Source organism: Limanda limanda, chromosome 6 (assembly GCF_963576545.1).
Source record: "Limanda limanda chromosome 6, fLimLim1.1, whole genome shotgun sequence".
Lineage (NCBI taxonomy): Eukaryota > Metazoa > Chordata > Actinopteri > Pleuronectiformes > Pleuronectidae > Limanda > Limanda limanda.
In genome coordinates, this window is record NC_083641.1 from 22,222,647 (window position 1) to 22,250,522 (window position 27,876).

The following is a 27,876-nucleotide window of genomic DNA, read 5'->3' on the forward strand; positions in this document are numbered from 1 at the left end:
CATTCTGCATGACTCATATTATATGATATTTAAAGTGGGAGAAATCATCCGTCAGTGGCTCATGTGATTTTTTCCTGAAATAAACCCCATCATTTATTAATCTACACGGTATTTTCCGTTGATTTGCGGTGTAATTTGCACACTGGATAAACAGTGGTATAGAGTAATGGTTTCTAGAGAAAGGCAGCTGTGGAAGAGGCTGACATTATGTATTCAGGGTGGCAACTCTGGGAGTTAAGAAATAAGAAATAGCACGAGTGCAGCTCCTGAAAAATGCATAATTGAAATCATTCATCTTTCTATCTTCCACACATGTGCCCTGACTTCTCTGAGATATCATCTAACCTTGGACTGCACTGAAGTGCCTCAGACTGTAGAGAATGGGACGCAGCCGCTCGTCTAAACTGAAGTATTTTACTAAGTGAAAAAATAACAGATTTTTGCAGTTTGTTATTTGACACCAGCTTTTATGCCTCAGGCCAGCGTGAGCTCCTAGTCTATCTCATATTTAATAATCACACGGTTCAAATGTTTAACAGCATTTAATCTGCATTACATTAACTCGTGATTCATTTACACCGATCATCTCGGGGTCGACCCTGCAGCTGCCTTTTATTGCCGTTCAATTCATCACGCAGGTGGTTTTCACACGAGGACATAATTTCCACCAATCTCCCGGGATAAAAACATAAGTCTTTTCTTCAAAAAATCATACTACACAGTCAATTCTGTGGATATTATGGTTGTATTAACACCTGCATGAGACCCACTGTTGCCTTTTGGTTCAATCTGACTTCATCGAGTTATAGAAAAATCGCACTAAAGTCCCCCTTCATGTTTCTGCTCAGACGCACATGGGAACCTACAAGTTCTGATTCTAGTTTTTGAGAGGGAGTCATACTGCCGTTAACTGAGCTTGCATTAATCAACGCTACAGCAACATGCAGAGAGAAGTAGTGGAAGGAAATGGTGCCAAATGATGGAGGGAATAGTTGACAAGACATTTAAAGACTTAACTTTTATATTATCATATAATCCTTGTGTAGAATCTTGTGTAAAGTGAAATTCCAATGACAAATGGAATGGTTCTGATTAGAGAGCACACAGTCCTCTAATGAAACCGACGTTTAAATCCATTACTGCTACTACTAACCCTGACTTTGTTAATACAAATCTGTGAAGTATTCTATCAAGACGCTCTATCCTGCAATGTCAAGAAAGTGATAAAGAAAATCACCACTTTGTGCGAATCCACACCAAAGTTAAATTCGTTCTTTCTTTTCTCTGAGATCAGATCAGTTCTGCGTGTGAGTGATTATAAAAGAGAAGAGGAACAGAGTCTCTAACTGACCGTTTCCAAGTGATATGCCCCGATGCAGTGGAGCTACCAGGGGGGGCCACCCGGATGCTGTCAAGGCTTTAATCTGAGTTTTTCACCACACAAGTGCATCAATGTGGAGAGGGTGAAAATAATCAAAATAATCACTATTGTGTCAGCCTGCCTGCTGAAAGAAAATCCAAGGGGAAACACTAAATAACCAGAGTTGATTGGCCACTTTGACGCTATATTGAATGTATTGAAATCAGGTCTCCAATCAGATATCTCAACATTTTCTGAATCTTAATGAGTTTTCAAAAGAACTGGATTTGCCCGTTAATCCAGATGAGCTCCAATATCTTCTGGGTCAAGCCTTGGGTCACGCAACACCCCTCTGCAGAATTTAGTAGAATCTGGTTCTGTGTTTCGGAGTGATCTGGCTAACAGACATTCAAACAGCAATAAAACCTCCTGGCATGAGGTTTGTTCAGTAGACATGAGATATGCATGTATGCAGGATAGAATTGCAATCTCAAATGTGAAGCTGCTTCGACATTGTGTCAAGAAGGTGCTCATGAAGTACTCCGGGTTTTAAAAAATAATGAGTTGAGAACGACCCCATAGGAGGAACTCCTCTGCATCAGAGGCCTACTCTACTTTTGATCAGTTTCCATAATCCTTGAGGAATTTTTCCTCTTGCAGGAGCTTTGCCCTCGCTCCTCTCCAGCCCAGATGGCCTGTAAGCTACACAAGTGGCAATCAGCTCATTTTGTAATTAGGAGTATTTAATATCCTAAGCAACGAACAGCCCCCAAAAGAAGCACCGGGTCTCATGTGATGGCACCGGCTGCCGTCATGCAGAGAATCAGGGCAGGAGAGGCTCTCTGATGATGCAAACCATTTCCGAGTGAATATTGGATAAGCCCGAACATCAGAGTGTGATATCGGCCACGTCAAGAGGAAATTCAATAACCTTTCTTTCCTTCTATGCATGGAGGAAAGGGAGGAAATGAGAAGTGCCTCCGTCCCTCAATGCAACAAGCAACATGCTCCAGCAAAGGTGGAAATCATAGCAGGCTAAATGTAGCGCTGCCTCAAAATCCACAGAGGAATATGCCCACTGGGTGAGGAGGCATGAGACAGTAACTTAACCACAGACACCTGGTGACGGAGAAACAGATGAGGACTGTATTTACTGTCTACAGGGTTGAAGTTAATCTGAATTTTCTGACATGATGATTGAATAATTCGATTGTGCAGCGAAGGCTTTGGAGGAACGAGGTGCTGAGTTGCCTGAGCTGCTTTAGGAACACACACTGTTCAGTGTAATGGGTTTCTTGTCGAGACACGATACGTCAGTGTGCCGTGATAATATCAGAAAAATTCTTACTCTTCTAAACCTTTCACATTATTACAAGATACTGATCTGTTTGTCTTTTTCTGGCATGGTATAAATAGGCTGCGATAATGAAAAAAAAAAGACCTGGAGGAGAATGAATATTAGACTTCATCCGGACAGGAGCATGGCTCCGAATCAATGTCAATCTTTCTGTGTTTTCTGGATGTGTTAATAATTAAATTTTCGCTTCACTGCTTCTTACAACAAGTGGCTAAATAATCTGTTATTGCAGGCTTTAGAAATAATCCAAACTGACTTGAATGTGCTTTCTCCATGCCGCCACTGGCTTCCATTCAGCCTTTATGTGTCTCCTATAGAAATTTAATTGGGAACGTGTTTGATATAGTGTCTGTGGCTTGTTAGAGGAATAGGATGATGCAATGATTGGTCTCTACGAACTTATGAGAGAGAAATCCGTCTCTTCAGCTGCTATTTTTTCCACTCTAGGAACAAACTCTCTTTCTGGTTCTGGGTAGGTAGTGAACAGTGATACAATGAGAGTGTTGAGACGGAACCAAAGCAGTAAAATGACTTAAGATGACAATGACAAAAGCAAAACAAACCTTTATAACCTTTGTCAACAATGGACGGCAGCTGAAAGCTCGCAGCATTGTGTCTCCATTAATGAGAATGAATGAATGGCACTTAGTCAAGTGCACACCGACACCAAGGCCCTACAGTCCCCTTAGATTCAATCAGGCTGCATCAAATTACACACACTGAAAGATATCAGTCCCCTCATCAAGCCTGTTTGTTTTCGTCAACATCCAGGAATTATTCTCGGGGAGAAGCTGGGAAAATAAATGATACGGCTCGATCTTGTAATGTTTAGGTAAGTGGAAAGATCCTGGATCAGCCCAAAGATGAATGGGTTCTTCATCGGCACATGTCTCATCCTTGCACCGAGTTGGACAGGTCAACGAAGTGATCAATAATACAACAACAGCCTGGTTTTACAAATCACTCAGCAACCCAATTCAACCTGAAATACAAGAACTTCTATTCAGTGTTTACTCCTCACAGACTGAACCCAGCAGTGGATTCTAAACTAAGTGTGTTTGTTAATACTTTGAGAGCCGAGTGATTTTCCCCTTCAAATAGTGTCTTTCAAGAGTTTAAGAGCTTCTTCACAGACACAAATATGAAGTGATTTGCCAAAGAGGAAACAGAAAAGGCTTCTTTCTCCCCTCCAGCCTGTATCCAGACACCAGCCTGACGTCAACAATTTTTTCGCTGCGACAAACGAGAAGTAGATCGTGACGGGCTCCAGGTGAGCCAGTCCCTTGCCACCGCCTTTTGTCTGACCTGAAATAGCAGCGGGCCGGCTGCTGTGAGCCTTTTGAGGAGCTGCTCCCAGACGCAGGCACCGTGTGCTTCCCCATGACAAACAGCAATTAGATTTAAATTAACACTGTTTTGTATGATCAACTCAAATAACAGAGGTCACAGGCTGAATGCATTAGCACATGTCTCTGAGGAAGTCGAGCAGCCTGCCCCAGGGACCATTTGTCTGTGTGACGCTGCACACAGCAAGCTGTTGCAATGTGTTACCGGGGCCGATATGAAGTATTCATCGTGTCTTAAAATGAGTGATAACCACTGGGTTTAGAGAAATCACTGACAGCATGACACTAAATCCTTTTTCACAGAATATCACCAGTCTATGCTCCATAAAGAGACGTGACAGGGAAACTGTATTTAACACTTAAGTACTGGGAAATGGTTTGTTTTCACTTCATCCACCTCGGCAGAGTCGAGAGAGGAGCAGAGAGAGAGAGGAGGGCTGCTCATCAGCATCCCTCGGCTCTATTTTTAGCCTAACGCCGAATCTCAGCATAGCAGCAGGTAGGCCGGCCATTTATTCTATTTGGACAGCAAATGAAAAAAAACAGACCTTCAGACGCATCCAATCTCATCAAATATGAGGAATGACCTAAATGCTCCGAGCTGCTAGACTTTACACTGAGCCTGGAATGGTCCGTGACATCTCGGGGAGGACAAACCCGGACTGTGGGAGGGGGGAGGTGATGAAGATGACCGGGATTGATTAGAAAAGCAAAAGTTCTTAATTAAAGGGATTTGGCAGCAGAAACCTCGCCTTGCTCCGAGCCACAGCTCAGGCAGCGAGATGGAAGTGCCCTCGAGGATGGAGACACAGGCGAGGAGCTGAAGGGTTTATGGTTTCAGTTCTCGTAGCAGATGGTTAAACAGCGGGTCCTGTTAAAAAGTGATGAACCCCTCTTTAGTCAGACAGTCAGCGCCTCAGCCGCATGTGAAAAGACTGAATTCTCCTAAATGAAGAGCAGAGTGGAGCTGCAAATGCGAATAAAGTCAAAATTATTACCAATTGCCTCATTAAGTGTTTTTTCAACTGGACCGAAATGGTGCAGTACCTCCTAAAATCATGGGGGGCAGTGTAGCCACGGTTCAAGCAAGGGCATAGGATATGAGATGGTGGAGACTTTGGTATTAAACTACAGGTTGAGCGTGGGCAGGGATGGTTCCCTGTTTGAATCGCACATATCTCTTTTATCTTTTATCTTATCTCTATCTTATGTAAAGGCAGAATAAATTAGGCTTAAGTGTTGATAGCCACGCAACTGATTCTGCTAAATGTTAATGTTGTCATGCTAACATGCCGGCAAGGGCAAAGTCAACGTGCTAACCAAGGTTGGGACGATTAGTTTTTCTTGCAGGGATTTGGTCAAAAACTGGAAACTGAAGAAATTCAAACGTAGACAATAAGACAGTGATGCTAGATGAAAAGTTGAGGGATCAATACGGTGTCTATCTTAAAGATTTCCTGGCAATCCGTCAACCACATGCTGGGGGGAGGGAGCCATGAATGAGCCATTGTGACAATATTGAGGAATTTCAATGGATAAATTAAAGTAATGACCTAATGATGGCACCGGATGACGGTTCAAGGAATAAACATAGTTATTAGGATTCATCCTTTGGCATCGTGGATGTCTTTACAGCAATCTATTTATAGTTCCTTAGATAAATCAAAGTGGACTCAAGGTCGGAATGACATCAGCATCCATTAAAATCCTTCAGAAAAAGGCAAAAAAAGAAATCCATTAATATTTCATTAATAAGTCTGAGTCACACCTGCTTTGTTGCGAGGACCAAAGCTTTAGTCGACAGAGCTCTCATAATTCCTAAATCCTTATTACTGCAGTCAAATTATCATTCAATATCTCAATGATTACACAGTCTTGTGTTTCTGCTCTGAAGCCTGGATAGCCCATGAGCACCGTTTCTTATACTTTAGTTATAAGGTGCTTATATCATCCTCCTCCTTTAGCTCACAGTCCACATTAATGAAAATAATGCAAATGCTGCTCTCAAGTGAGTCAAGGAAGAAGGTTTAAATTAGTATTAAGGAGTGTGGAATTCCCTGCAGCTCTCATATAATTGAAAGGGACGAAGATTAAAATCTGCGTTCATGAGTGAAAGTCATGAAATTAGGATGTCTGCTTTGCCCATGTTCGAGGAGCTTTGAGGAAGAATGGTTTCCAGAAGAACCGCTACACATCCAGAGATATTGCGTAAATTGAGGTCAAGCGATATTTGATGAAAACAGATACACAGCGTGCGTGAGATATGACTGTGCTAGCGGTAACCTCACACCTACTGCAGGCTGCCATCAATCTGCCACCAGCCTGCTGGGGCATAGCAGGGTTCACCTGATTTTATATTGCTTTGCTGAAATAATTTGAGGCCTTACAGTGTAGTTTCCATCAACGAGTGGATTTTATAGTGCGGCTAAATGCGATATAATTGAGAATAACTGAAGAGATCCAGTCGCAGCTGCTGAGATTAAAGAATTGGCTTTCCACGCATTCAGGGGAAACTAATTTGATTGTGAGATTGTCGACTAAAAATAGGAGAACTTGATTTCTGGAGTACAACAAACTCTCAATGACCTTGGAGGCTGCACCTGGCTTTTCTGGTTGCATTCATTTCCGCCTTCATCATCCAGAGAAAGAGGCATGAAAACCAATCCTTTACCAGCTGCGACCCAGATATCTGTGTCTCTGTTGGACAATAAAAAGGCGCTTCTTTGAAAGTGACTGAAAGTTCTGCCCTTTTCATATTTCTGTCACTACCCGGCCTTTTATTGACCCTTTTACTGGCACCAATTTCATGCTGCCCATTTTTCTTCAAAACCTAAGACCTCACATTCATATTGTGGTGACAATGGCGTTTTTTAAAGATGAATACTTCACTGATTTAGCATTGTGCTGAAGCAGATCAAAATCAATGCGGTAGAAATCATTAGTGGCCCACAGTCAAGTGACCCATTTGTTTGCGAGCTGCCGTTATGAAGGATCGAGTTCGGGCATTTTGCTTTGGCTTTTTAAAACCAGATGTACACCTGTTTGGAGGGGCAGGGCGTTGAACCACAAGGACGCTGCACGCCCACCTGCGACCTGCACCCATTGGACGGTACTAGTTGTCAATCACATGGTAACTACGCCCCAATACATACAGCGCTTTATCGTCTATTTGACGCTAGTGAGACCATGATTTACCAAATTAACATTAAGCTGTACTTAAGACTAAGAGCGATTGAGATCATAAAATCTGAAAACATAAACTTTAAGTGAGAAGTCCGGTCAATTTCACACTTTTTCCACCTGTAGAGTCGCCCCCTGCTGGTCAATTGAGAGTACACAGGTTTCACACACCTATGAATTGGCTTCACTTTCAAAGATTCTACGTACATTTCTAAAAGACATTCTAGGAGCAGAACAAGAGATACTGTACTCGTCAAAACCTTGCGCCTACGTTACCCACAATGCCAACAGTCTGGTGTGGTTGTACAGTGGCTGCTCCCGAGCAAAGATGAGGAGCGCCAACTCCACACCCTAAATTTTATTCCATTTCCAAAATTGACACTGACTCACTGTGACATGACTTGAGGTAAATAAATCAATAATAATTCCCTCATTGAGAACAGCATCATACATATTCAACAGCAGCGATGATGCGGCTCAGAGAGAAAACCCATTCTTTCTAAATATAGGCAACTTAAGGAGCGACTTCATGTGGAAATCCAGATTTAAAGAGGTTGTCGCAGCTCCTGAACTCAGTCTGGCTTTTTGCTGTTCTTATTTTGACATGTCACCGTTGTTTCATATCTCAAGAGGATTTTATTTCATATCCAAGGCCGCGCTATTTAAAGCCCAAACCACACAGAGTTGAATCCCCTCTGTATAGTAACACATTTAGTCACGACTGAGCGTAATAAAGATCTGATATTTTATTGATCCCTGCAGGAGAGTTCTCCCTCCGCTCTCTCGCCCCGAGCACGGAAAAGGTCAGAGTACGGAGGCCACATACAGATCAGGAAGCTGGACGAGATTCAGTCACTTTGGCTCAAGGGCTCTACAGCAGGGCAGCTGCATGAACAACACAGGGATGTAAACCCAAAACCTGCAGCTGAAGGAAAGTCTTGCAACGCCAGCACCCGGATGCTGACACCATGGTTTCACGTCGATTTGAAAATGTGCCACACTGGACCCTGAGGGTGAACTCCATCAAAAAAAAGACACAAACAGAGAGAGAAAGTGTGACAACTGCCTTAAAATGATGCTGCAGCATATAAAGAGGCAACCCCACATAACCTGAAGCTCTGCTGCTGCTGCTGCTGCTGCTGCTGCTGCTGATGATGATGATGATGATGATGATGATGCTGCTGCTGCTGATGCTTCTGACGGATTCAGTCAAAACCACAATGCAAACAGGTGCCACATTTCAGACTCTTGTGCATCAGAGATCCACAACATGTGACTGCACCGACGCTGTCCTGTCCACTCTCACCTACACCACGGATCCAGCTTGACTCTCAAATAAGCAACGATCAGAAATGACCTCCACTGAACATTCAGGTTACAGTTCTATGGTTTGTCATCGCTGGTGTGTGTGTGTGTGTGTGTGTGGAGCAGAGTACAGCGTGAACTGGTTGCACTGGTTGCATACTGTCTGTATCTTCTGCACAGAACAGAAACACAGTGTCAGCTCATGAGACAGGATCACGCACGGTGATGGGCTGGGGGGGGGGGGGGGGGGACCGTGCGCCCTGAGGTGTGACTGCAGGTCAGCAGCCCCTCACCTGGTCAGCCTCTCACTCCACGTGTGACCCTGCAGAGACACACAATCTGAAGGGGGGTCACACATTTCTCTGCAACACCCAGACGGACTCGGACTGATTTAAAAAGGAACCACTAGGCTGCAGAGTCCACTGGAACCGGACCCGGACCAGACACTTCGTCCGTGGCGCATTCCAACAGATCCCCCCCCCCCCCTTCATCCATTCACCACCATCCAGCATGAGACCTCCGAGCATCCTCTTACCTCTTCCCCTCGCGTCCCTTGACATAGTGTCCTCTCGGTGTCTCCGTCTCCTCTCGCTGCTGGAAGTCGTCACGTCGCTGAGGACAGTGGATGGAACAGCGGCGGCTCTTCCTCCTCTCCTCTCCTCTCCCTCTGCTGCTGCTGCTGCTGCTGATGCTGCTGCACCTTGACGCCCTGCCACACCGAGGCAGGGTGCAGATGACATGAAGAGTGTTGTCTCAGATCCAGCTCCTCTCCAGAGTTGCTCCAGCTCAGTCCGGGCTCTGCAGCTCGACTGCCTCCAGCGGTGCGCGCACGTCCCCTTCTCTCTCCTGCCTCCGTGCTCTGACTTTGCACAAACACACACACACACACACAGTGACACACACTCAACAGTAAGTGTCACGATGAATGAGAAGAAACAGCTGCTGAGGGGACTTCACATGCATCAGAAACACTGAGGAGAAACTGCAACGTGGAAACCATTCACCCCCAATGTGCGCTCTCGTCACTGGCACGACTCGGTTAATTAAATAGTTTCATCAATTCCCTTGGATTCATCCCCGCAGGTCTTCACAGCGAGAGAGTCTGCATTCAATTTAAAGCACAGAAACTTCACCATGAGGGTCACCCAGGCTGAATGTTTGTCCTTCAGTCAGGGTGAGTTCGGTGCATATTCATTAAAAGAGGATGTGGAGAATATGAGAAGCAGAAGGTCGTTTAATAACAAACCATGACCCGAAAATTAAACATACACTGCTGATCAAAACCTTAAGACCAGTTAAAAAATTGCATGAATTTGCATTTTGCACTGTTGAATCTTAGGAAGGTTCTAAGTAGAGTTTCAAAATGCAAAAAGAAGAAACTCTTGGTCTCTTGGTCTCTTGGGAACAAGAGACCAAAAGTTTTGAGCAGGCAATTTATTGAAAACAACAATTTAACTGAAGTAGGCTGTTCATCAGCTGATCTGGTCTTAAGATTTTGATCAGGAGTGTATAGTAAGTAAAGGTCATTGGAAGTGTCTTGTTTTTCCTCTTTAAAGGTCCAGTGTGAAAGATTTAGGTGAAATGGATCAATTGGCAGAAATTGAATATAGAATAAACCTCACTAGTGTGTTTCATCTAAATTGTTTGAGTTTTATTTACCCGAGAATGGGCCTTTATGTTGGAATACTTTATATTTACATTGGAGTGGGTCCTGTCTACGGAGGTCGCCATGTTTTTTTACAGTAGCCCAAACTGGAAAAACTAATCAGAAGGCTGCCACAAGTTCTCTCTCATGTTGGGAAGGGGAGGGTGAGGTGAGGGGTATTCAGCTGCAACATGCAACTTTACCACTAGATGTCACTAAATTCTACACACTGAACCTATAAGATGTCCCATTCATATGAGAAGAGGATATGGAAACTATTAGAGGTACAGACACTAAATTACAACAGAATCATACAAACGTGTAGAAAAAGATTAATGGAATTTACCAGGATATTAAATATAAATTGAGTGTAGGTTCGTGTGAGTGTCACATTTCCCTTTCATGTAGAAATATTCACACAGAAAAATAAAAAATAACATCAAGGTTATTGTGAATGTCTTTCGTGTGCAGTTGTTCCATATAGACCTGTATTCAACAGAGGATATGGAGAATATGAGGTATTAGGGCGGTAAATTGCAGCAGAATCATTAGTATGTTCAGCAAAAAGAACATACGTCAACGTGATGTCACACAAGAGGCCTGTTTGTGTGTTTTTCTCAGAGTGCAGCTGTTGCATTCATAAATGAGGATGTGAAGAAGGTGAGGTGAATTTATAAAGCCGAAGGACAGTGAGTCACTGCAACATAAGGATGGAGGTTGAGAGCTGTCACCCCTGTCAACCATTCATCACCAAACCAGCAGGTAACACCTTGGTCAGACAGCGCCAGTCACCCGGACAGAAGAGGAAATCTTTTAGCTTCTGACAAAACAAAACAAACCCCATCAAGAATATATCCATTGCAGAAGCATGAAGTCTTTTTTCCTCCTCCTCCTCTTTTGCTTTCTACGGATAAAAGACAAATCAGGCGTATGAATCATGTTCCCTCGGGTTAATTCCTTTCAATCCGGTTGTGAGATCTGCTCTAATCGGACAGATGTTCTGCCTAATGGGTTCCTCGAATTCATTCTTGACTTTATTTTGACCTGAATTGTCGCAAATCCGTTTTTTCCTCATTGTTCACTAATGTCCCACATTAGTGCGTGAAGAGGTCATGACGTGACCACACACAAGGTCACACACCGTCCCATGAGGGTGGCCTGCGTGGTGCCAGCTTCATCTGGCAGCACAGTGAATATTGACAGAGGAAAAACGCCTGTGGCCTGAAACCATCGCTCTGGAATCCGGGAGCTGGAGATGCTGCATTACAGAACTCTAGCAGGAATACACGCAGCCAATTAGTATTTATCACAGGAGCCGATGACAATACACTTCTTGGCTCACAGCACTAAGCTGAAATCCAAGCAAGAAAAACGAATAGCAAAAAGCCTTAAGGCCCCGGAAGCCACTGATTTCAACAAATGGCTGAAGTGACTGGAATAAAAGCCCAACTGAGTATAATGACTTTCTTTCATATGAAGAAGTCTCCCACACCAGTGAGGACATAACTCCTACACCTCCCCACAGTGCAGACTGGTGTTACACCTGACACAGTAAAAGTTGATGCATTTAAATGTAACCTGGATTTAGAGAATACGAATCCAGACAGTTTAAAAATTGATAGGAACCTCAGACTTTGACAAAGCAAACATGCAGGCACAACACAACCTCTGCCTAGTGTGAGATATTCATGGTGGCACTGTAGATAACCTCTGCAGGGCTTTTAGAGAACGACAGCAGAGTCGGTTTCAGCAGAGTAGAACTCGCTGGGAGCTGTTATAGAATCACAAAACACAAAACCGGGCATTTAGCGAAGCAAGTTCAGCACCAGAGGAGCATGTCTGAGGAAACGATTTATTGACTCGCGACTCGAGTGGGGAAAGGAACTTATTTAACTTATTAATTTATGGAACCAAAAACAAACACACAAAATGTCTCTATTGATTTCTGTATTTTAAATATATGATGATTTATTCTAAAATATTCCTCAGCCCTGTGTGTCAGAGGATCCTCACAGAAGGTGAGAGAGGAGAATGGCACTTCTTCATCACGTTCAGGTATTGTTGAGTGATTCGTGCGCTGCTGCATGTGTCACAGACATATATTGCAATTCTCCTTTGTCTCTCTACGACCCTCTGCGTCCTTGTTATTATGTTGTGAGCTTTCATGTAGAAAACGAGAAGTAATGTCGGCCTGTTGTTCTGAAATTGATTATGAGAAAAGGCACGATGCATGAAGTAGACTGTCAACAGGGCATGGTGAACAGGGCTATTTGACCTCTGTGGGCACACTGTCTTCATATCGCATAATTACACTTACGATCTATATAAACTTTTATATTTTTATTTAAATAGCATATATATTTGTATAGAATTTTAAATATCCTCTATATTTCTTTCATCGTACACATTTTTCCCACCCTGCACCTTAAATCTTTGAGCCTTAAATCAAATCCTTTGTTTGTTAGATCAGTGAGTTCACATCTGCTTCAAGGTTGGCCTGAAACTTTTCTCTCCCACCATCAGAATGAGTTTAATTGGTCCGTCTGCTGAGACTCTGCTTCCTCACTCGTTTCAAACATTTCACTTCATAACTCGAAGCTGCCAACAGAGCACAGCTGTGTCTGCATGAATGAGAAGCTGCCCAATAGCAGCCACAGGATCATTTGACTGAAATAAAAGGAACTTGGAATGAAAAATGTTCTTTATTGAATACAAACAATGCCAGTATTTGCAGATGGAGTGAAGACAGGTGCTGCTGCAAAAACATAATTCAAATGAAACGCCAGCTTCAGCAGAGCGTCTCTGGAGAACAGCCATCCGGACTGATAAAGCCGTCCATCTGCTTCGTAAATACAGAGTGGAGAAGGTTCAGAATGCAATTGTCACAAAGCAACCTTGACGTACGGCAGCGTGTCCTCTCGCTGCACTATGAATATATTGCAGTCTGTGTCCTCGGCGTTATGAATTGGCTCTGATAATGAGTCAGCGCTGGCGGCGAGGACGAACTTCTCCGACCATAGGAAATTATGATAATGTGCAACATTCTGCACGAATCCTGGTCTTTTCAGTCACATCTGTTTGTGTGTGGTTTCAGCTTTGATCCCAAACAATACATTTGAGAACAGTGAGACAATACAACACAATCATTTCCATGTTCCATAAGGACAGAACTATTAAAAAAGTTAATAAGCAAGTCAGGAACTGCTCTATTCTCTGGCTTGCTGACTAAACAGTCTCTCAGTAAAATGCTAAGTGGTTTCTGCTGAGTTGGCACGAATGAAATTATATTCTCCTCCATCTTTTAAATCATCTCTCCGCAGACACATTAAAAACTTCCGAGCCATTACAACATGGAATAATTATAGACGGAATAGTTTAAAGTGTTTATTGTTTCCCAATCCCCTGATGTCAGAACGTCCTCCGTCCTTGACGTCGCCGTAAAGACGACAAAACACTGAATCCAAACAAAGACAGGTGAACTGAAAAGCCTGCACATCTTCACACGCCCACGCAGGACTCAGCCGGAGAGGAAATAGAGACATGCGGATTCAGTGTGAGCTCATTCATTCAGTCACTGAACGTCCACTGTGAAGAGGCTGGTCCCCACAGGCCACAGCGGCATCTGGATGTGTCCCCTCTCATCTGTCTCCATGACTTTCATGTTGAAGCTCTTAAGGCACACTGACATTTTCTTGGTCTGCCGACTCAGCTCTGTTTGTTTTGAATTCACAATTGACAGTTTTCGCCCTCGATTATGCAGGATTCAGTTGGACAGTGCTGACAGTACACAAGTGAAAAACTGAAGTGAGGGCAAGTGGTGAAAGGGTAATGATAAAATAATATTCTTCATTCACATTATTCTTTTGTTCTCCTGCACTCTATTCAGTCACAGTGCACATAACTTACTGGATAACACATTAACCAGATAGAAGAAATAAAGCCATTTGCTGTGTTTAAACCCTTTATTCAGATATTTAAGTAAAGGAAGAGTCACAATAGATTAAACACATGATCTTCTCCTAAATCATTTTGGTGGCGACCGTATGCAATTAATTTGTTTCCATATTCCAACGTGAAAATTGACAGTGTGAGTAATCCCCAGGGAGATTGAAGCCAAGTGCAAAGGGAGGTCGGTAATCTTATAATCCTCCGTAATGTCATGATGGTCTCTCCAAGCTTATCCAAACTGAACTAACTTTCCCGGGGGAATTCAACAGCATATAGAGATGAACCCAGAAGAGATAATATGACTAATGCTCCGTGTGCAATTCAGCAGTCTCATCTGCTGCGGCATCATTTAAAAACATATCTACAATCCCATTTCAATAAAATCACAGCAAAATAGATCTAACAATACATTTTTCATTCCAAAATGTTAAACCCTGAAACTTGCAAAGCTATTTACAAAATCATAGACCTTGGTCAACAAAATAGACCCGGTTCAAAATAAATACTTCACACAATAAACTGTTCCGTCCACGATGCTGGTAAGATCCTATTGTCTGAGCAGAGCCGCAGCTGGAGCAGGAGGCGACTGGACCGGCTGAAGAAACTCGGAGGTGAAGACGGCCTCGGCGTACTCCTCCACAACGTCCTGGAACTCCGCTGCCACGTCAGCCACCGCCTCCGACAACAGCTCGTCTGCCAGGCTGTGGGACGAAAAAGAGCAGAGACATGACATTTCCCTCAAAACCATGACTGCAACATCTTGAATATAAATAACTACAAAGACAAATGTTTTGTCTGCGTGTAGCATCAGACAATTAACTGAATCTGTGTATCACAACAAGGGAAAATTAAAATATATTATGACAACTGTGTTAATTTAAAGACCTACAAAGATTCTGCAGGGTGAGGTTGTTATGATAATAAATCCTGTAATTATTCTGTTTATTGCAAGTAGACCTTTTTTAAAAGTCAAGTGTGCAACAAGTAGCATATGGTTAGATCCTGTGATTTCAAAAAAAGTATAAATCAAAAATACCAGAAGTGGAATTCAAGCAATTTTGGGACTTTCAGTACAAAATGAATGGAAAATAACTCAAAAGACTGAAGGGAGCTGTGTGCAGCATCAAACTAAATTTCAGTGCTTTGATCATTATCTGGTTCAACACAAGACAAAGACGGACTGAGCCAGAGGACACGGAGGGTAAGTGTGCACTCTCCCAGCCCGCCGAAAACCATCAAATCATCAGGTTGTCAGTGCAGCACAACAATCAGAGTAATTGTGTCCTGTTGAACTACCTGTACCTCTGAGGAGTCCATACAAGAAGACTTAGCTCTCATCACTGGACACGGGTAAAAAAACTGAGAAAACTCTACCAGCATGGATGGGAGCAACCATTAAAAATGCTAATAACACTAATGGACTAAAAGCCATATTGGCTCTATTGAATGATCCCTCATATCTGTATATTTTAAATATAATAAAATCCAAGCACAAAATGAGTTATTGTACAGTGAAAGAATGATGTATCTGCCAAGCAAAAAATCCCAGAGTCTGGGTAAAACCAGCTCTTCTCTTCCTGAAGCTCATGAAACACCTCCTCATTGGTCCAGACGATGCTTCCAGGGAACCGTTATGTCACGTGACACCAGCATTTGAATTATATTCACATAGCGTCTAGTCCGGAACACGCCAACTAACAAAGCCAGCTAATGCAAGAGTGGATTTCCTACATGCACTGAAAGCTGTTGACCAATCACAACAGAACAAAAGTATGAACCTGAATGTGGCGATAATATTTTTCCTTCAAAGTATGAAAAAGACTAAATCCACCGAACCGACACTGGGCTGCTTGTTACCATCTCATCCCTCAGACAGGTTTCTGTACTGTTTCAGAATAGCAGCAGGTGTTCAGGCCTGTACGTACGTATGTGTTCTCTCACACAGAGGTAATTGGATGACTTCTCCTCTTATAAAAAAGAAATGTTCTTCCAAATTCAGAAAGGTGCGAGTGACACACGCAGTCAGATCCCATGGGGGGGACTGTGCAGCAATTTCTTCTTGGATTTAAGAAAGAAACTATTTACTGGGCTATTTGCAACCAGTGACAAATCTGTCAAAGAAAAGACCCAACTCCATCTTTTAGAAGTTCAGAACCGTTAAGGGGGGGGATTTTTCTGGATTGCATTTGGAGTTTTGTTATTAATGCAGATTCGTGCTTGTGAGAAGAACAATCCTGAGCACCAGAGACGCAGTATGGGAAACATGAACTCTGCATGATCCTCTGAGAACGAGCTCCTCCAATTGTACATTATTTCTTCAAACACATCAAGGGAGAAACAAATCTCCCTCTCATCTGGTTGCACATGATACTGAGAATATAGAGAATGTTTTAATAAAACCTTAACTGATTATTGGATTTGTAATAAGCACCAATTATCTGTAGCTTCTGACAATCAGAGGGGTGTCAGGGAACTTTAACTTGTTGCCTTCGATGTCAAGCCTTTCACCTGTTTGCAGTGGCCCAGGGGTTGAAGCTGCCGACGTTCTCGTGAGCCACAACTCGCAGGTAGGCGTCGTAGTCTTCCCTGTACCGTCTGATGGTTCTCAGCGTGCTGGCTGTAACAGACATGATCGTCCCCGTGCTTCTCTCCACCGGGCCCGGGAACACGCTGGCGTTTCTGTGCTGCTGCTCTTCTTGGGATGCCTCCTCCGTTCGGCTGTCCTCCGACAGGAAGCTGTTTGTGTGGAAACACAAGAGAACATGCTGATTTCTGCGACACCTTTTCATTACCATGACCGTTCAGTGGTGTATGAATCGGGTGGAGGGCCCTCTGAGGGCTACGACTGCGGAGAAGAGGTTAACTCGTATATTGATAAAGGAGCCAGACGAGAGCGCAGTGCAGTGATTGTGCAGAAATGCTTACTGTGCCTGATATGAAGCTGAGAAATATGAATCAAGAAAAGGTCTCTGAGTGCAGACGGCCTCTCTTGTCTGCCCCTTTCACAGATTGAGTCGGGGCTCAGCTGGGCACTGCTGTGGTCTGGCTTTATAATCCTCTCTGCTTGGACAAATCAGCCATGCTCCGGCGACGGCCCTCTCGATGCTATATTTAGTGTTGCAGCAGCTCCCAAAGCAAAGTGCCTCTCTGTGTTGTGCTCCCCTGCCTCGGCTGAACCTGTGTCTGTTCCGAGTGTGGGGGCAGCACACCGTGGGGTGGCCATAAATATCGAGGCTGCAGCACAGTCAACTCTTCTTCCAGTTCGAAAATGGGTCGATTTACTGTCTGATGGGCATCTGAGGGCCAGTGTCACAAAAGCGACAATTCAGCATCCTGCAAACTGCCCATTTATAAAGTCAGAGTAAAGCTCATGCTTTTTTTTTTTTTTTTTTTGCCACTTTCGGGTGAAAAGGGACCAGTTTGCCTTTTCACTCGACAAAAACCTTTCCGGCTCTTTAATAAAAAAGACCTCCGAGGCTAAGAGTAATCATGAAACATATTATGTGAAGGACAAAAGAATCTAGAAACAGAAATGTAACAGCATGTTACGTGGGTGGTAAATGGTATCTTTTCAATCTGCTCTGGTCTATAAAGCTCAATGGCTTTAAGACAATATACGACATCTAACGTGAGTCTGTGTGTTCACGGGAGTCTGTACGTTTCTGTGTGGGCAAAAATCAGGTTCACTAAAAAAACATCTTTTTTACATCACGTTTGTTTATCTACAACTTGGGCTGCTCACAAACCAAAACAATCGAGTTGCTTTCCAGTTGGTCTTCTTATTTCTCATCCCATTCCCATTTCTGTATCGCCCGGGCAACAGAGGACCTGGCAAAAGGATGGTGCCACGTGTGATCCATGGCAATCGACCCAGACCAGGCTGAAGCTGAGCTGGTTAAATGGGGCTCTGGGATCAAAGCAAGAGTCAGAGAAGTCTTACTTGGCGTTTTGAGAAAAGCGTGACGGATCAGTGACAAAAAGTATGAAGGATATTTTCTTGTTTACTCAGGATTTATTTTTTAACTACCAAGACAATAGTGTCTCCTATTAGAAAGAATAAGGCGGCACTGAGGTCATTGGGAGTCGAGGTGCAGATGGTGGAAGCCATTTGCTGCGCATCACCGCTTTCGGCTTATTTAACGTAATTGGCCTGAGAGGACAAATGTAGCCATAAACAAAGGGCGAGTCAGAGAGCAGATAGAGAAATACATGAAAGGATTAGAATATTGCTGAGCGTGCTTTCATCTTTCCATTGATTGGCTTGACCCGCTGATGGAGCGGTGGTGGGTATGTCAGCATGAGCCAAGAGGGGTCGTGGAGGGGCAGAGGGGGGACGGTGTCTGGGCTCCTCACCATGGATACATAAATCTTATCAGCCACACTGCTGAATTTTCCCGAAGATGAAATCTGTCCCTCCATTGTGTCAGAGGTGGCTCGATAGCACTCGCACGACACGTGGACACAAAACACGGTGGAGAATAACAAACGTGGCTTGGGGAAATAGTTTTTCAAGGGGACTGTGACGGTTGTTTCGTCTGGTGACAGATGATGTTGATAATAATGCAAACAACTGAAGGGCCCTCACTTCTGATAACCCCGGCTTTTGTCAGTCAAGATGAACTGCAACGTGTTCTTTTTCTTTGTCTGTGTGTGTGTGCGCATGTGGCACAGACACATTGCACGCATGACTCTGTTTTCCTGTTGATGACAGAGACTGATGTGTCTCTCTGGGCCGGGAAAAGTAGGTTGTAAACAACTAATCAGCGCTGAGACAACACACATGATGAGGTCTTCCTGCATCGTGCTGTTCCACCCCCATTAGACCCATCATTCTGCTGCAATGAACACATGGAGCCTTAATTTAGCACAGCACCACATCAACAGAAAAACACACTGAGTTTTTAAGCATTTTACATCAGGTGTTCATTTAGTTATTTACTATTTAAACTGGGTCTCAGTTCTGACTATTTTCCACAGCCTGGTATATTACAAGTATTAATTATCGGACGTGTAGGCAGGCACACTGAAGGTGAGACGTGTTCATCAAAACAACATATTTAATCCTCAGCGTATTGACAAGTTACTTTTTGGCGATAAAATGAGACGTTATCACTGAATTTAGATTGCTTTCTTGTATCATTGGTTTATTTCCAAGTAGAGAGTGAAGCGGGCACTTTAGCTGCACACTGACACAGCTCATTTCCCTCTGCAGATGGAAGCTGATGTCATTTCACAGTTATCTGAAGGACAACTGTGAAACACAGCTCCTATTCTTCTCCGTTAAAGACCTTTTCTGACATGTCCTACATGAAGAGCACTAAATCAACAGGAGCTGCTTGCAGCAGACTTTAAGTGGAGGTTCACTCGGTTCGAGCTGTGAATGTGGCTCCTGGTGTATGAGGGTTTTTTGTGTTGGTACTGCTGACACAACAGGTCTCAGGTTTGGTTTCTCTGCCTTATCTCATCAAGTGCTGTAAGATGCGTCACTTGGGTCATTTTCATCTGAAACACAGTTGGCCCTACAAACTCATGTCACTTTATAAAACAACTTCTTGGCCCCAAAAGACAGCTCGATAAAACAATGTACCTTATACACACGGTTTCTCTCTGTCACACACCAAATAACAACTTTATTACTTCTTAGGGGCCTAGGCACTGCGGAGAAGGGGCTGAAAGGACTCTGTAACAAATGTCTGCTTGCAACTTGTTTGAAAAAAATTCCACTGTGAAGCACACTGACTACATTTAAATGGACATGAATAGTACGACTATTGACCTAATTCTGAATAAGACATTACTTATTTTTAGTTAATGAATATACTTGGTGATGTTTGCATGAGTTGTTAATTAAATATTTCATACATAATGTGATTAAGTCATGCACATGTTTACATAATGCAACTAGGTTCGAAATAGTCCACATGGGGTATCTGCAGTTAGAGGTAACGAATGTGGGACATGCATGAGAATCAATGGTTGTTTATTTTAGAAACGAGTACAACTACTGCAAATCAAGCAATCTGTGTCTCAAAATATACTGCAACATGTTTCATATATGAAACCATCATCAGTACAAACCAAGGGACATCTTATAAATTTTCTAAATGTAGCTGTCTTTCTACTGTCATAGGTATGTGGTGAATCAGAGAGCAAAGCTACCCGCTCTCTGTTCTGCTCAATTTGTCAACATGAGTAAAGGAATCTGTTAATCAATGCACAAACCAAACTAACAGTCAGTGCTACGGATTTTAATCTCAGATAAACCCCCAAAAAACCTCAGAACAAATATGTACCAAGTCTTCTAAGGCAGATGAGAGCTGAAACACTACGCTCATTGATTTATTTGTTAATAAGATTATTTTAATTTGAAAATCTAAAATGACATTAGTTTTACAAGTTTTACTAGTTTTACTTTATTTATTTTGAATCCTATTTACATCCACTGTGGATATTAGTGTGTCAAGGTTCCATTTTGAGAAGCACTGTAACTTGGATGGAGGATAAATTTGATGCATGCTTGTCTGTCTCTGTTTCATCCCGTAGATTCACAAAGTGCTGGCGGCTCTCAATTGAGTTTGTCACTATTAACACGCTGCAAGACCGGACACCGCAGGAAAGCTGTAGAAAACTAATGAAAAAAACAAAACAGAACCTGAGGCATTCCAAGTCTGACTGACTTTAATTTGCTAATGGTCACGGTGCTGGCCCGTCTGTGTCAACAACTTTGAGCTCTTCCACTCTCTTTTCTCCTCCTTCCAAGCTCCTCATTAGTTTAAGCAGTAAAGCAGCTGCAGCTAAAGCCCTGGGCGGCCGAGGGTCTCTCTGTGGAGTCTGCTGCCGGAGTCAGGAATAGACTCTGCCCTGGGTATGGTAGCCACCAAGTGAGTTTTGTGGGATGAGTAAAGCCTCCCGGTGGGAGAGCGATAATAGGGCAACGACGCGTCATGCGGAAAAAAAAACGGTAACAGTGAATCGTCGGAAAAACATTAACCACTTTACTGTTCACCGGGTCTAGGGGCCTAATTGGGCCAAGAGTGAATGAGTTCTTGGGGCTGATGCTGTTGTTGGTCTTTGCTCCAGCGTATAGCCACAGGAAGTCTTCAACTGTGATTCAATACATTTTCTTTCACCATGAAAAGTGATCTTATATATTCAAGTGATCAAATTTCCGTATGCACATTTTTAAAAGGAGGGTTATATCACATTTTATGAATTAATCAGGATTGCGTCAGAGCATTTTCTAGGAAGCAGCTTCTGTAAGATGAATAAAACAACAAGGAGAAGCGCCATAAGCAAAAGACCAGAAGGAGATATTATGTGAGTGTGAAAAAGGGTAAAGGACAAAGTAACCCACCCAGTCTCCACAGGTTTTTGTAGGAAGATATCAGCTGCAGTGGTTTGCTTCAGCACTGGCTTGGTGAGCCTAATTGGCTGGGGGGAAGCTGGTGTGGAGCCCGGAGCATGGCACTGGGGTCCTGGGGAGGACGGAGAGGAGGGGGAGGCAGGGGGCAGACGGGTAGACAGATGGGGAAAAATGAGAGGAGCATACAATCAGAATGACAAGTACTCACCTCCTCTTGTCAGTTGTAGCACTGTCTCCACCTACAGGGGTCATCAGGGAAATGTCTCTAGAATCTCAAGACATCTCCCTGATCTTGAGTCTAGATGCAGGTACGGAGGATAAACAGGAGTGTGTTTTACCTGCCGCTCCTGGTCGGTCCCAGTAAAGAGGGTCTGAATAGGTGATAGTAGTAAAGCGTCTCCTCACTTCATCTTGATCCTTCTGCTCAGGCACACAAACACGGAGAAACACATTATAAACAAATCCCCCGCCTTCTGACAGTGAAGCACATCAGTAAGCAACACCAGACCACAGCCGTCAAAACACCCAACTATAAATAACAAACCGGTCGCTGGTGACCTTTCAATTTCCACCCCACCCTTCTGTTGGCAAGCCCTTCTGCAGGCCACCTCTCACCTGTATCTCCTCCATACGAAGCAGCATACTCTCCAGGGTGGGAGCCTGCAGCCTACACTGGGCCATGTCCTCCAACTCTCTGTCTGTCTCAGCTGCCCACGCCGCCCGAGCAGAATCCTCAACCAGATCCTCCAGCAGGTCCTCACTCAGCTGCTCGGCAGTCTCAGCGGCCTGTGAAGGACACCATACGCATGAGCTAGATAAAAGTTATATAAGCCCGGTATTAAGCATAATAGTGTGTCAGCCTTGCTGTTTAAAGTTGCCCTATTCAAACTTTCTTCAATAGAAACTGCCTTCTCTCCTGTGAGTTATTGGCAACATTGTCGGCACAGCTCACCCGCTCTGCAGCCTGCTCAGACAGTCGATTTCTCACTGAGTAGCTGAACCTGCTCCTGGACTCGCCAATCTTCTGCAGTACAAAGACAAAAACAAACTCAGCCCCTTTCAAACCAAAGCAATCATCCTCTACTCCCACGCAGTCCATAGAAAATCTGGCAAATCTGGCAGCATGTTATATTTTAAAGGAAAAATATATTGATCGCCTTGTCAGTTTTCTTCTGGTGACGTAAAAAGAAAACTGAGGAAAATCACACTGTGCAGGCCAGAGATCTATTGTCTACACACTTAATCCTCGAACCTGAGCTTCATCCAGTAGGGGCTGAATTCTCTCTCTGGCCTTCTGCTCCGCTCTCTCAGCCCACTGAGTTGGCGAGACCACTTCGGACCTGTAAATCAAAACACACCCACATCGCAAGCTGTCACAAAAGACTTTCTGAGGCTGATAGACTGAACTTTAACAAAACTAAATGAGACAGGTAATTCCTTAACAATGTTAAAACATCATTTTAAGAAATGTATTGTTAATTAACTGGAGGCTAAGTGACAGATGTTGAATTAAAATATAAGACTGCTGTTTTTCATGCATTTGAAGAGTTGGTTAAATTACAATTTTCCAATGACTTTCCTTTTTGAGTTTAGTTAATGCAACTAACAAAAAGTTCAGAGCCACTTGTTTTATGTTTGATAATCAATATTCCTAATGGGATTCAGTTTAAATCACAACAGTATTCATCATATTCACATAATCTGTGATTAGACAAGCTCAAACTTGTCAAGCTATCACTGCTCTGCATAGAAGGAAAGAACCGTATGAACGTTGCAGTGAATTTCTTCCGGCTCAATGAAAATTATTACCATAACCGTGACGTGCTTCTTACAATCCCGCTGAGATCAGTTCAGGGCATAATAACTCCATAGAGATTAAATTGATAAATGTGACATAAGCATTTCATAAAGGAAACAATCTGCTGATCTATTGTGCAGCACCTATCACCTCTGATAACAACTGACAACACTATACTACAATAAGTATACTGTAACACCATGCAACTTGTTTTGTTTTCTATTGTTTGTAGGTAATTACGTTGAAGTTGTTATTGCCCATCTAAGAGTTCATTAAATGGTGAGGCCTGGCACATAGAGCTGTGTGGTCGAGTACTGTGTGAATTACTACTTTGGCTTGGCAGAAAGATTTATGTTTTTAAGTGGCATTACAGCTAGGGTGAGTTTGTTCTTACTCAATAAACTTAATAGCAAATGGTTTTATTTGACAATGTACAAATATATACATGCAAATATTATAATAAATCTCATTATAATTTAGAGTGATTAAAGGCCTCTGAAAATAGCTCTAACCCCCTCTGCTACTATACTCCCCTCTTATCTATGCCAAGCTTAGTCGAATTTGAATTTCAGGCATGGTTCTATTTCAGTCGGCTGATGTATCATATCCTATAAATGCATGTTATGCATGTTAATCTCAGCTTCTTCTCTCTCTTGTACTGTGTATTGTCTTGTCCTACTCCTCTCTCCCCCTGCTGCTTTCTGCTGGTATTTCTGCCTGTAGAGTCTGGATCTCTTATCACAACCCAACTGGCCCCATGTTCCCGAACAACACCCACTGCTGCAAGAATTATGGTGAAGGTGGACGGCTGTATGCATATAAATATATATAAATAAAACTGACTTCACTTAAATGGTCATATATATAAAGGTTGCAATCTGGGCACAAGTAGAGACACATAGTAATTAATATTACTAATATATTAATATATACTGGATCAATACCGAGCAAATGACATGGCATCGTGATCTCCAACTTCCCTCCCCTCAGAACATTTACATCTACTAAAACTCCATCACAATGCTACTGCACCTTAATCTCTGAATGCGTTCAGCCTGTTCTCGACTCAGCTGGTTGAGCTCCTTAAGGCTCTGCGCCGTCATCTTATCCAGCCAGGCGTTCCTGTACCAGACCAGTAATTCACAAAATTAAACGAAATGCAAGCTCATTTAAGAATTTCCCTCAAATAACTTAATAATCCCTGGCTCTAAAATCCGGCTGCTTGCCACTGATTAATTGGAAAGAACAATTGCAGTAATTACGGTTTGATTAAACAGAGACGAATGCAGAATACTGAATGAGGGGCTTATAATCACTGACAACAGGCCAACTATGAATCACTCATAAAGAGAAATGGCCGCACTCTAGCAGGCACCTAGATTAATTTATTGGAAAGAATTAACTTTGAATCACAATCAGAGTATCGCCAGTAGCTCTCAGCAAGTGGGGTCTGACACAGAGGTTAAAAATGACTGTGTGAATACAGAGGGAGAACTCATTAACATTCCTTCTCCCCTAGATCGCTTCTTTTTGGCTTTTTTCCCATTTGCTTAAACAGATAATCTGACGTTTGAGGTAGAAACAACAAAAAAGCAACAATGACTACACTGTGAGTATTTCACTGTAAAAGCAGAAAAGAAGAAAATCAGGTGAAAACTTGTAGGCGGTCGGCTTCACCTTAATGCTTCATTCTGAGCTTGTTTCTTCTGTCCTGAGCTCAGATCCGGCTCCGCTCGGTAACCAGCGGCCACATTCGGCTTCGGAGGGCTCAGCTCAGGCTTCGCTTGAGAGAAGAGACATCGAGGCTCGGGTCTCCCCCTTTGAGGGGATCTGCTGAGATAATAGCAGAGGGATAAAAGAAAAATAAACACAGGCACACAAAGATATGCACTATAAGAAGACTATGAGCAGGAGGAATAAGCGAAGAAGGATCATGGAGAGGTAAAGAGAAGGAGCTGTTTTTGTTTGTTTGTTTATCAGCAACACTACTGACTGTTTTTCATGAAACTTAGTGTGACAAACGTTTATGGGGAAAAAAAGAACCCATTGAATTCTTTTTGCAGTTCTGGACAAAGAGGAGGATCCAGAAAAATGTATTCGATCATTTTCTTTAAGATGTTTTTTTGAATTTTCACAGATTTTCCAGTAAATATTTCATGGATATTGATGAAATTAAATATGTTGAATGCTGTTAGTCCGGTCATGAATACAACCTGTATAGAAACCTGTAACTACTATGGGTAGCTGAGATAACGAAATGTAGCCTGAGCTGTAAGACTTGTTAAATTGAAGGGGACTGTTGGGCCTAAGCAGAGTCATGCAGTCACATTCTCGCTCAAGATACTTAATGAGCAGTTTTATATAAACGGATTCACACTGGATGCAAATGCAAACTGATACCTTAACATTTCAGTGTCAGATATTACACAACCTCAGTTATGTAACTACATTAATCATCTAGTGTGATGTGAAAATGGATGAGAGTAAAAGCATAAGCGAACAGTAAGAGTCGATGACTCTAGTGTGTCATCAGCTGAACAGAGAGATTAAAAGCTCACCGCCGTGGAGGAGAGTGAGGGGATGTGGGTATCCAGGGCACAGAGGGATCTCTTTCCGGGATCTCGTTCACTCTGAGCCGAGAGGCGACTGTAGGCTGATGGAAACGTGTAACATCTACCTGGTAACGCTGTGAAAATAGATTTAAAAACATATATTAAGATTTTTGAGACAGTCACATGGATTTCGACTCTTGCATGCATGTCTTTTCACTGTATAGAACCCACATTATACTGTTGTAAATGTTATATATTCGGTCTTTAATTCAGGAGTAAAGTCAGCACCTTCAGTATTACGTCAGCCTTTCTTCTCTCGGGGTGCAGTCCTTTCCTACAGGTGGCGTGTGTCTGGGGTCGTCCCTGCAGCTGTCTCAGGCCGCTCTGCTGGGCCAGGCTCTCCAGGCCGGCCCTCAGCACCTCGGCCCTACTCATGGGCGGCCGGTGAAAGGAAACTTTGGGTTTCTGTGAGGCCATTCTCCTACCTGCTGTCACAGATGAAAAATGTAACTTATGAATTGTTTTGACCTTGATCGATTGAATCTTCGACAGAAGTATAGGAACAGCTACAGTAACAAACTCTTTTCTTATTCTTTTCTATTAAACACAAGGAACCTGGGCAGCTAAGGCAATACCCACTAACACAACACTGGCAATTAACACTCTTCTCTGCCACTTGAAGCCCTACTGTCTGCCAGATAAGTGGCACAGGGACTTTAGTAATACAACAAAGCGGTTTGTTTCCAGGGAGATCTGAGCTCATTGTATGTGTTTGTGTCATCCCTTCCACAGGACGCCTCTCAGCCCAATCACAGCCAGCAGGGGTGAACTGCTCCTATGACTAAGCAGCGGGGGAGTGAAGGTTAGAGTTTTGCACATCGGTTCCTGTTTGTCTATATCATCTTCATGGCTCCTAATCAGTTTTCAGCCGCTGTGTAGCCATTTAAGCACAGTGGGGGGCTCAAACACAACACAAGTCCTCAGGTGACTGGCAGATACACAGTCTGTTATCCATCACAAGGTATAAATACTATTCATTTTTTTTCAGTTTTCAGCAAACTGCATTTATGTTTGTAATATATATTGTGCAACTTACTCAAAAAAAAAATGTCGTTACAAATAAAAAAACACCTTTCTACAGAGAAGCAAAGGCTTTTCATTAGGCTAACTTTTTTTACATGCAGGACTCACCATGGACACCTCTTTTGGGATTTCTGGGTTTGCGAGGTCCTTGAACATTTGAGGAGCTGGGACCCTTGAGGACACGAGTGGGCGACATGCTGCGATGAGGAGACTTCCTGTGTGGAGGGCATGTTTGGGCCTGAACCTTATCAATCATCTCTTGTTTTCTGAGGGCAGAATCCAAGGTCTAAGAAGAGAGAGAGAGAGAGAGAGAGAGAGAGAGAGAGAGAGTCACAAGACAATAAAAATGTGGATTATTCACATAGAAAAAATGTTTGCCCGAACAAAATAATCTGGATATGTAGACAAACAAAGTAGATTGTCAATTATTTACCTCAACAAATTAACAATGTTAAAAAAGACGATTTTGATGTTCACCAAGAGACACATGTAATGCGGTCATGACGTTTGTGTATGATAGGAAACAAGTCGAGTAAAGAAAGTGCGGACTTTGCTTAAATTTGAGTGAGTCCTTTAAAATTTAAACTTCAGGAACCTTTCACACAAGTTTGGAGGATAAAAGTACAAATCAAAAAGGTCTTATTTTTCAATATTGGTCATCTACAGCTGTTAGTCTTTGAACCACTGAAAAAATGAGAGAATTTTTACTATCCATTTACCCTTGAAATGACAGACATGTGCTCCAAGTATATTCACTTCATGAATGTTATGTCTCAAGGTATATTTCCATCTCTTTACAATGCATACAGAGTGATTCATATTGTAGTTATCGTTGCATTGAAAACACATTCTACGCTCTTCACCTCGAGCTTCTGCAGGATGTTGAGGGCCGTCTCGGGCACACCTGAACCCTGGTTCACTTCCACCTTGGCTGAACAC

General features: G+C 42.9%; 1 protein-coding gene across 1 annotated transcript in view; it reads right to left on the reverse strand.

The window, feature by feature from the left end:
* Positions 1–14,158: 14,158 nt before the first annotated feature.
* Positions 14,159–27,876, reverse strand: part of kiaa0753 (KIAA0753 ortholog) — a 16,812-nt gene continuing 3,094 nt past the window's right edge. Inside the window, exons 6-18 of the mRNA XM_061072908.1 lie at positions 27,801–27,876; positions 27,046–27,223; positions 26,143–26,339; positions 25,861–25,988; positions 24,980–25,135; positions 24,335–24,424; positions 22,757–22,844; positions 22,457–22,528; positions 22,120–22,290; positions 21,843–21,924; positions 21,496–21,616; positions 16,650–16,877; positions 14,159–14,842 (exon numbers count right to left, since the gene is read on the reverse strand). The exon at positions 27,801–27,876 is cut by the window's right edge and continues 146 nt beyond it. Of these exons, the coding sequence (XP_060928891.1) occupies positions 14,689–14,842; positions 16,650–16,877; positions 21,496–21,616; positions 21,843–21,924; positions 22,120–22,290; positions 22,457–22,528; positions 22,757–22,844; positions 24,335–24,424; positions 24,980–25,135; positions 25,861–25,988; positions 26,143–26,339; positions 27,046–27,223; positions 27,801–27,876 (1,741 nt within the window). The 3' untranslated portion in view covers positions 14,159–14,688. The remainder of the gene's footprint in view (positions 14,843–16,649; positions 16,878–21,495; positions 21,617–21,842; positions 21,925–22,119; positions 22,291–22,456; positions 22,529–22,756; positions 22,845–24,334; positions 24,425–24,979; positions 25,136–25,860; positions 25,989–26,142; positions 26,340–27,045; positions 27,224–27,800) is intronic.